A 10,727-nucleotide genomic window follows, 5' to 3' on the forward strand; every position below is an offset into this window, starting at 1 on the left:
CATGCTAATAGATCCTTGAAATCTTGAGATTACACAAAAAAATTACTTTGAAAGCGAATCCACATGGATTTCTAGGAAATTTTCATATAAAGAAAGGGATGAGATGTTAATTAAAGTTGATCAATATGAAATCATTTACTGAGAATAAATCATATTGAGCACATAGTACTCCATTGTTTCCATTATCAAAGCATGTTCATTAAAAAAAATAGAACCAAAGTAACTAGAAGTTATTTTGTTTAGCTGATACATCTCTATCTTGGATAATAGTAAAGTAGATAACTCGCTGATTTCAAGCTAGATCAATGACTGATATTGTTCTTATAGAACGATTAGCATTTCTGCCATAATAAAATGTAGAGGAGAAAAGAGAGCAATTATCCAAACCTCTCACTATAAGAGCAACACTGAAGAAATCATCAAACACTCTTTGAAATGTTTTACCTTGCTACAAAACATTTCTAACAAAATCTGAAAACTAAAACAAGTATCAAATCCTGTATTTTGAGACAGTAATTATATTATAGTAATAGTACATCACTTGTAAAACATGGAAACAATCCAAGGATTTATAGTTTGTAGGTTTCTTAGTTCTCTTGAAGAACTTGAAACTGCTATTCACAATCCTAGATTAACCGATTGGATTTTCTTTATGAAAACAATAAAACAAGGGGCTCCCAATTTGTTGAGAGTACCCGAAATATTGAACACTTGTAAGATATCTTATAGTAGAACGAAGATGGAAGAAAGGCAAAACCTCACAAGGGGAGAATTGAGTTCCGGTTTCTTCCATATCTCGATGACAAGAACTTGCCACTACCTGATAAAGATCTCTTCATGGAAACAGGACCCTTTTGAAGCATTCTCATCCCTTTAGAAGAACTACCCATCAATCTAAATATGTTTGGGCTTACGTCGGAGCTCTTGGAGATGATTATCGACTTAGATTTCATCTCTCCCACTACTTCGGATGGCGAACTCCCTTCCCCTTCTATTGGGAGAGAATTAGAAATAGAGAAACAGAACATCGAAGCAGGCGAAAAATCCAATGAAACCGACCTCCGTCCTGGCTGTATTCCCTTATTGACCACTCGATGATTCTCACCCAAATCGCTAACCACTCGAAACTCAGAGTTGTCAAGAGGGGAAGGCAAACTCTCCTTTGTGATCTCGATATTTGTTCTTCTTCCATCCACTAATTCCCCCTCATCATGAACACTCACCGCACTTTCAATGCTCTCTTCGCTTCTCAACCCATCATCACTCTCAGAATTCTCTCCCTGAATTTCCTCCCCCGATCCTGAATTATTCATATTCGACCCCATCGGAGTGGAATTAGACCCAACAGGATTAGAAAACAATCCGGCACGACACAAAGGGCAATTAGTATGTGATCGTAACCAAGTATCGATACAGGGAAGGTGAAAGGCATGGCTACACTTGGGAAGAAGACGAAGATTCTCGTCTTCTTGGAACTCGTTAAGGCAAACTGAACACTCGGTCCCTTCAATCAAACCATCTCCTTTCTTATACTTACAAACAGCAATCGAATTGATAACCGATTGTTCAAGACCCACAGTGGTGATGAACCATATTGGATGATCCACCATTGGGCCATGATTCTCATCAAAAAAATCTTCATTGGTTTCATCCAATTGGGTTGTAGATGTTGATCTCCTTGAATTGTTGTTACTTGAAAAATACTTCAAGAAAATTGCAAAGTAGCAAATTAGAAGAAAACAACAACCAAGTATGGTAGCTATGATGATCACAAGAGGTGAGATATATTTGAATTGGTTTGATTGGTGATCAAAATGGAAAGGAGGTGGAGGTGGTGGTGGTGTAAGAGGACAACGATGGTAACAAATTAAGGTGCGAGAACGCGGACTAAGTTTACATATCAGTGTACATGGGTCTGTTTCTTCTGAATCAAATGGTGTGGAAAATATGCTTCTATGATGAAGAAACCCCATTAAAGAAACAGAGAGATTGCTTAGGAGATATAGCTTACCTTGTGTTTGGGTTTGGAGGAAAAGAGAAGAAAACCAGATGAGAGATAGTTTCCATCTACCTTCTTCAATGGGTCGTCGTTTGCTTGAGTGATTATAATGGTGAGAGGGTTGTTTTTCTTCCAACTTGGTTTTTGTTTCCTACTTTCCATTTTGCATCAAAGTTTCCACGGTCTACCACTAAGACTTACTGGTCTTGTTTTTGTCGTTGGTGAAGAGTAAATGAACGATATACACGGAGAAAGTCTGTAAAAAGTTGGGATGCAACTTGGAAAATTTTTTTCTCAAAGAAATCTATCTACCAATCACACGTACCCACATGTATTGAATGGCCTACCTAAATTACAAAACTTCCAACCACCTTTGTCTTCTTGACGTGACAAGCACTGAAGAGTCTGTGAGCACTATCAGCGAGGAGAAGAAAAAATAAAACACGACTCGTGCAACTTGGTCCGTTTGGGGCAAATAAGAACCGAGCCGACAAAGGTCGGTTCCACTGAATAAGAATCGGAATTGAACCCAATGATTCATAGAATTGAATTAAGGTTGATTTGATTTTGTATGTTCCCAATATCTTATAAACCTACTTGAAGTAATATATTTTTAATAAAATCAATAAAATATTAAACGTAAACTTTCATCTAATAAGTCATTACTCTATACATAAATATAAAAAAAGTCATTAAAAATTTGATTCTCGATTCGATTTGATTCTACAGAAACCTTGAATTGAATTAAACAATTCTCCATATTTTTAAAGCAGAATCGAATTGCAACCTATTCCAAACCGTACTACTAGCCCAAAGCCATCAGTATGATTTGATTCTCGATTTGAATTGGACTAAGTTGCACTCCAAATATTTTTTTTAAAAAAAATAGTGTTTTAAAAATCGAACCAATCGGATTGTTCAAAAGAAATGGTTTAATTCATAGTGAATCGAAAGTTCATTCTGTAGAGAATTTGTTACAAGATCAATATCAATTGGCTCTGATTTGTTTTAAAACGCGGTTCAAAAATCTATGTTATTTATTTATTTTTATTATTATTATTATAGAAATTATCTTGTTGACACCCTATGAATCGATAGAAACCTCGTATTCTTACTAGAACCATGGAGATTTCAATAAAGCCTTCTAGTTAAGCTAAAAGGTAATTTGAGTAAGAAGTACCATTTGATCATCACTTATTCAATTTCACGATAAATTAAATTACTTTTTTTTTTGGAGAGTATAAATTAAATTACTCAAAACACAAAGAACATTTGTACATTTCTTGACAAAATCTGTGGGTGTGAGAATTCTATCTTCGAAAAATTATTAAAACCTATTGATTTAAAAAAATATATATTTTTTCAAAAATTTTCAAAGACAATATGAAACATTCAACTACTGTCCAATGTTTACCTAAATCATTAATTACATAGGCCAAAGTTTTCACTTCTCACCTTTTTTCACAAACCTAAAATAATCTTATATAAATAGTTGGACTCTTACATTTTTATAAAGTTAGGAAGTCAAAACACCGAATATTCCAGTGATTTAAAATATATCGACTGCCCAACATTTTAAACTGCTTTGGATAATTTTTTTTATTTATCATTTACTATCATTTTAATAATAAATAATAAAATCCAACATTAAATTTCTAATTTTCATTTCTATCAAACATGTGGTTGAGATGCTTAAAGAAAAGTAATAAAGTAGAGATTTTATTAGAGATCAAACAAATTTTCTAGGGGTAAAAATTAATTTTTAAAAGACATATAAATTCTTGTAGATATGATCAATTGGCAAAATTTTGATTCAATTATCAGTTATATACTAAAATTTTTGTATAATATACTTTATTGAAATATTTTTCATGTCTTTTTTTTTTTTTTTCAAATTACAGGATAGACAAATTGAGATTTCTCAAAATCCCAGATGAACCAATAGAACGAATCCACATGTATTAATGGCATCCCCAACTTATAAGATTACTCACATTAAGCCTAATATGAGTAAGAGATTATGTGAAATCTCATATTGATTTTCTTGTAAGAAAAAAAACAGATTTTTCTTTTTCTCAATTTATGAGTAATCTGAAAATAACCAATTGCACTAAATCCATGAGTTTAATTTTGTAAATTAGAGTTGCTCAATACACATGGGTTCATGTGATCCGTTGATTTTGTGAGCAAAATTTTTTATTTTCTTAAAGAAAATTTAATTCCATAATTGAATAATGCAAAATAACTGATTGCGTGGCCCATTCTGCTACGTTTAATAAGTCGTGCGTGTTTAATAGTTCGGCCTTCTGCGGTGGGCCACCCAACACCACAACCACAAATTGTCGATTTCGATGGTCAATTTTGGAAAATCTATTAAATACGGTGGATTAGAACCTATCCGTTAGATAAACTTTGACTATCGATCTTTTTTAACTTGGAAGGATTCCAGATTTTCTATTCGCGTGTGTTGGATTTTCAAACCTACCTTCATAGCAAACTTAATGCCACGTGTCCAATATCTGATCGTGATTAGTGGTACGCGTGATGTTTATGTGATCAAAGCCGTGGGGTCATTTTTAATACAACTACGAGGAGTAGAGGATCAGGACTACCCTATGTAGAAAGTCTGGTCAACAATAATTAAATTTAGACTAGAGAACATCGCATCGAACTTATTCGAAGGGCCGCGGAACTAGCACGTTATCAAGGAGTGAATTTGCTGTTCAATTTGTATAGAGAATTTGATGCTCTACACCACAAAATTCCCCAGTGGCACTAAAATTGAGCCTACCAAGTTCTAGGTATAAGTATCTTTTTAGAGGAAGTCAACTTTAATAGTAATTTATAGTTATAGATTTTGTAAAAGTTTTACCACTCCCACCACAGAGTTTAAAAAAAAAACTCGACTGAATTACCATGATTTTGTAGATTTTGATTAAAATAATTCATTTTGGGACGGATTACTTGCATCCCATCCATACCAATTGCACCCCATCACTTAAAAATTCCCTTTTGCACTCCATTTGGATGATTACATTCCAAAAATAATAGAAAAATATTGCAATCCTTTTCTTCTTCTTCTTCTTATTCTTCTTCCCCAATCATGCCCACATAAACAAAGATTAAATAGAGATTGGAAAACTAACACCATCAACTCATGCCAAAGGGAACATCTGCAAAATCAATCACAACAAAAATAGGGTAGAACATAAAAGAAATTATAGGAAGATGAATAAGCCCCTAAATCATAAGACTACTATAATGAAGTGCAATTATTAGGTTAAAATCAAGGTTAGAAAAAAGATAGCATATTTTTAATGATAGAGTGCAACTAATAACTGGTAGTGTGCAACCAGTTTATCACTTAATATTTTTAGAATTTAAATATTTATTATACAAGTAAAACATGATTTTGTGACTAAGTATCTTCTAACCGACCTTATTTTATTAAAAATTTATAATTATTATAAACCAAGTCAGATGGATTGTCGAGTACAAGATGAGTTGACTCATCCGAGACAACTCAGTCTCGTTCCATGTATGAGATAAGACATAGGTTTGATACCATGGATGCTCAGCCAACTTATAGGTCATATACACCCTCCCATCCCTTATATAAGTTAACTTAATCTCATCTGAACTAAGATACCTTGGCCATCTCTAACACTAGGTGTTTGATCTAGAGATCCATCAATCATGTCGTCTATCACCACGACGATCAGTTTCTTCAATTGTTTTCATTCTGGAAGCATCCCTCCTCCTCGTTGTCACTGGTCCCATGCTCCTATTCTTAGTCCAAGGAATCCTACATTTTCGGCAAATCATCATTTGTTCGTGCTCAAAATCAATCGTGGAAGGCGAGCTAGACATACTATAAAGATGTAATCTTCATCAAACATTTTTTACTTCTTGCTTTTCTACACTTAACCATTTTTCGAGTAAGTGGAGATCATGGTTCACTAATTGGTGCCCCATAGCACTATTGTGTCCATTGATGAACTCTAATTACCTCACCTCAATAAAATACGATAACTCGGTTATATTGGTTGGATATGTAGGGATTTAAATGCAGTTGACGGTCTTCAATCCGGATCTTCACTCCCTTCAGGACCCCCTTTGCATGAATGGTAATCTTTTCTCCATTTGGGATGGTTCATTTTTTTCTTTTTTTTGTATTAAACACGTTTTTGTATGAATGTTTGTGTCTGATAAATTAGGTCAAATTGGTTCTTGGTAATGATAATACCAATGATTTTACCTTTCTTCAAGAACAAATGGGGACCGTTAATCGCAATTAAGAGTAAGTATTCCCTTAAAGCAATCTCGAAAAAGCTAAATTCACATTGATTCATTCCACAATAGCTCACATTGCGTTTATTGGAGGTAATATTTAGAACAGGTGGACATAGCCATGGAGTCCATTGAATGTATGGCGGAGATTATCGAACAAGTGGCGAAGAAGGTAGACATGGTAGCTAATGAGGTGGCCAATAAGCTTCCTGATGGCTCAAAGCTTAAGAATGTGATTCATGCCATTGGTATCGTAGCGGAGGAAGCAATCGTGGGTGCCAGAATTGCAGAAGATCTCATTAACGAGGTCTCATCTTACCTTCTTTACTCTCTCTTCATCTCCCATTGCTTCAACATAAAAATAAAAAAATCTCTATTGTTCCCACTTGCTTGAATTCTTTGTTTTTCTATTGGATCAACTTGTTGAATATGATGTCTAGTTTATGTAAAATAATGTGTACATGTTACTTGTTGATCGGATCATCATGCATGAATTTTCAAGAAATCAATACTATAATGTATATTTTAAATTTATACGAAATTAGCTAGACCTAGTGAACTATAATAAAAGAACATGGCTTGTATGGCACGATGGTCTATTTAAAAAGCACTATGCAAGCAGGGGTAGAGCCCGGATTGTGTCTACGTGGGGTAACTAAGAATGTAATAAATTTTTAAAAAAAAATTGTAGGGGCAACAGCTACGGATTTTATTTTCTACTACTTTATATGTTGTTATAGCCTATAAATCCTTTTAATTTCTCCAAATTATTGTGGGACAAGTGCCCATGCAAGTATAAGGCACCATCAACTTTATACATTTGTAGTGGAGGTTTGATGCATAATATCAGACAAATGATTGAGATGGGAGGAACAACATAAGTTTCATAACGGTTAGTACAAGTCTCTTAGAGATTAATTTCATTTGGGCATCAGGCTGGTTCAAAAGTTTGATTCCCCTTTCCCATCCCTAATAAAAACATACACATCACACTCTTTCAAGTCGACTGAACCCCACAAACATTTGATTGATGATTTTTGTTAGGTGTTGATCATACAATTCAAGATCTTACATCAAATTTGGATCTAAATTCCTTGTCAAAAGTCTCTTCTTGAAAAAAAAAAAAAAAACTTGGTTTACATAATTGGAAATGAAGTTCAATTTCATAAGTCATTGAGATACCAATTTTATTATGGGAATGCAGGTTGAGGAGGTAGAGGTAATGTTGGAGAATTTCATGGAAGAGCCAGCAAAGGGCGTATCTATTAAGTCTGACTCAAAAATCAATTAGGTGCGGTCCAAGTGTGTGTATTGTTGGGTTGGTCCAAGGTAATTTGGGTTTGGCTTGTAACTTATGTAAGTGACCCATTTATATAGTGCTTCTATAAAGAATTTTTGTTCTTTTGCTATTAGAAGTCTAATAACTTCAAGTTTAAATCTTTTCTAGAAAAAAGAGTAGAGAAGGAAAGAAATCCAAGAGAGGAAATGTTGAGAGGTTTGGGAAGATTGAGATCTAAAAGAAGGTGAATCTAAGTAATAAATGGAGTCCTTATATCGATTTGCCTTGTTTTTTTCATAGTGAAATTGAATTCTAACACTTATACCTCTATGGACGTAACCTTTGGATAAATTATGTAAAATCTTATGTCGTAGTTATTATGTTCTTACTCTTTTCTTTGTGTGGTTATTTATCTTCTTGACATTTGTCATTATTAGTTGGATTACCCTTCATTACCATTATCAAGTAAAGTCTAGGAAGGTGTTGCATATAAGGTGTTTGGTTGAGTACTCAATAAGTAATAAGTGAGTTTTATAAGGATGTTCACATACATAACAATACCCCTCAAAACCCTTGAAGAAAAATAGGCCTAGATATTAAGTCAACATGTGACCTTCTTTATTTATTTCATCTACAAAATTAGCATAATTTCATTTATATATGATGTTTAATCCCACAAAAAGAACAAGAAAAATATTGGGCTTCATTATAGGGATTTTACTTTTCAATTCTCACCATTTCATGTAATCCATTCTTTCAGAAGAACTTAGGTGTCAATTTTTTTACTTCTAAATTTCATTATTTCACAATCCAACAAAAGGGAATTAAAAAATGGGGATTGTTAGAGTGACTTCTGGTCTGAATTTTTCAAAAACTTAGATGACAAATCTATTGGATCCATATTTTAGATCTCATATGATTGTTGGCCCTACAACTGGTTGGGTTTGTGCAAGCCCCTTAACCTAAAATTGGGCTTGTCAAAACTCTCTTGGATTGGGCTGGGAAGTATCGGACGGGCTAAGAATTGTTAGTTGGACCAACAAGTTAGGGTAATTAGGGCCCTCAAATTAAGAGAAAATTGTGTTTAATCCTTAGGTATCCAGCTTTCTTGATCATCACATCTCAAGTTTTCATTGGCTATATACAAGAGAAGTCCAAACATAGAGCATAAGATGTCGAAATGTATTTCAAGCATATTTATGAAGTTACTAGTACAACCACGTTTGATGTACGGTACCTAAAGAATAGTCGAAACAAAATAGGGACTTTCTCGAGATTAGGTTTCATTTTGAATCTCATCCCATCACATCCATTGGACATTAAATTTTCCAAAATGAAATAGAATTCTCCTTCTTTGTAGTTTTGTTTGTTTAGGTGTTGGTTTCCAAACGCCCACATCTAATACATGTGGGCTAATGTGATTGGTGGGTTTCAAATTCTGATTAGATTTGCGAGGAAAAAGTACATGATAGTAGGTCGACACCATAGATTTTTACCTCATGATATAAAGAGAAAAAGAAAATCTATGATTCTCTACCCACTGCCACGTTGGATTTTTCTGAGTTCAAAATCAATCCAGTCTATAGTCATCTATGTAAATTTAAATGATTTAAGTTTGATTTAAAATTCTCTTGTCATGTTGGATCACTTACAAAAATACTCTAATGATCAAGTTAACATAAGAAATCTGGTAGAATTTATTTAGACTTCAAGAGGATAAGATTGGATATCTTTGCCTTCCATCTTATCCCTATTTATATAATTCTCAATCCCTAGATGTAACATGATTTGTTTAATCCTTGACATTCTCGGAAATGTTGACACGTGCTTATAATAATACATTTTCACTTCCTAACATATCAATGTTGTCTATTCCTCTCAACGTGATCTCGTGTTGACAGTTGGTCAACTATTCGGGTAGATTAATTGCTTTTTGCCGGGTGATGTCTGTCATTTGTTGTAAATGCTTTACTCATCCTTATGGTGGCATGTACATTACATACCACTTATCTTTAGAGGTTGGTCATCCCATCTCTGTTCCAATCTATCAGAACATTCTGAATGCACTAGCGAAACTTGCCCATCATCGAATCAACTTGACTTCGAGTTTAACTTCAACATTTGGATTTCTACATTTCCTACTTCATTTAATTTGCCACCATGGGTGGTGGATTATTTTTTCAATAATGCTAAGGTGACACAGGATTTACTATGATTCTCACAATTTTGATGTGGGGTGCGCACATAACCGTAGATGTGTTTCCTCGTGATATGAGTAAAAATCATCTATGATTATGTGCGCATCTCCACGTCAGAATTGTGAGAATCGTAGTAAATCATGTCACCCCAGAACGACTCTTTTTTTTTTTTTTTTTTGCTCTTATCTTTCATTGGTTTTTTTCATTTTTATTTTTTATAATACTTTAATTGATGACCAAAACTCACAAATCAATTAGATTGTATGTCCATTAAGAAATGAGACAATCATACATGATGTAAATGAACCTGATTAAGTGTGCCACTTGTAATATTACAATGCCTGTGCCACACTACTTTCGTGTACAAGACATCTTTATCAAGCTAGGGACAAGCACTGATGCACAAGCAGATATTAAATAAGCCATTTTAAAAGTGTTTCTTGCATCCAAAGTAAAATTTTTTATTTTTTATTTTTTGGTTTTCTGTTTGTTGTCGTTGTTGGAGCCCGGCAAAACTGACTGGAAAAAAAAAAAAAAGACAAATCCACTCAACTGACGTTGAATGTGCACATAACCATAGATTTTCCTCGAGATGCACAAAGAAAAATGTATGGTTCTTTGCACATCCCAAGTTGCCAGTTGGTTGAATGTTCCTGACTTTTTTTTTTAAAGTAAACCAAAGCAGACTCGTCCTAGAGTGATTGTGCTGGACACTGCGTTCAAAACTGAGGTAACACTCGCGGCGCGGAGTTATGCCCTGAAAGTCTAAAACTGGATGCCTTTCACTCTAGATCCCATGCGGTCTCCTGTTTCTATGGATAGGAATGATGTCTATGTGGCACAATTTGATTAGGAAATAATTACATTGAGGTACGTGAGTAGCTTGATTAGGAGCCTGCGGTATTTTAAACACCAACTAAAGCGTGCCACATAGACACCTATCCTAATTCATAGAAACAAG

General features: G+C 34.2%; 2 protein-coding genes across 2 annotated transcripts; one reads left to right on the forward strand and one right to left on the reverse strand.

Annotated features, from left to right (window-relative positions):
• Positions 1-502: 502 nt before the first annotated feature.
• LOC147409480 (uncharacterized) lies at positions 503-2,206 on the reverse strand. The gene has a single exon (XM_086429478.1). The coding sequence runs from the start codon at positions 1,971-1,973 to the stop codon at positions 759-761; it is 1,215 nt and encodes a 404-aa protein (XP_086285604.1). The 5' UTR covers positions 1,974-2,206; the 3' UTR covers positions 503-758.
• A 3,457-nt stretch (positions 2,207-5,663) lies between these two features.
• Positions 5,664-7,761, forward strand: LOC147409481 (uncharacterized). The gene is made up of 5 exons (XM_086459440.1): positions 5,664-5,880; positions 6,058-6,126; positions 6,217-6,299; positions 6,394-6,596; positions 7,494-7,761. Exons 1-5 carry the CDS (start codon positions 5,696-5,698, stop codon positions 7,578-7,580), a joined length of 627 nt encoding a protein of 208 aa, XP_086315566.1. The 5' UTR covers positions 5,664-5,695; the 3' UTR covers positions 7,581-7,761.
• The last annotated feature ends 2,966 nt before the right edge of the window (positions 7,762-10,727 follow it).

The sequence above is a fragment of the Akebia trifoliata genome, chromosome 2 (genome assembly GCF_017979445.1).
Source record: "Akebia trifoliata isolate Shusen 1 chromosome 2, ASM1797944v1, whole genome shotgun sequence".
NCBI lineage: Eukaryota > Viridiplantae > Streptophyta > Magnoliopsida > Ranunculales > Lardizabalaceae > Akebia > Akebia trifoliata.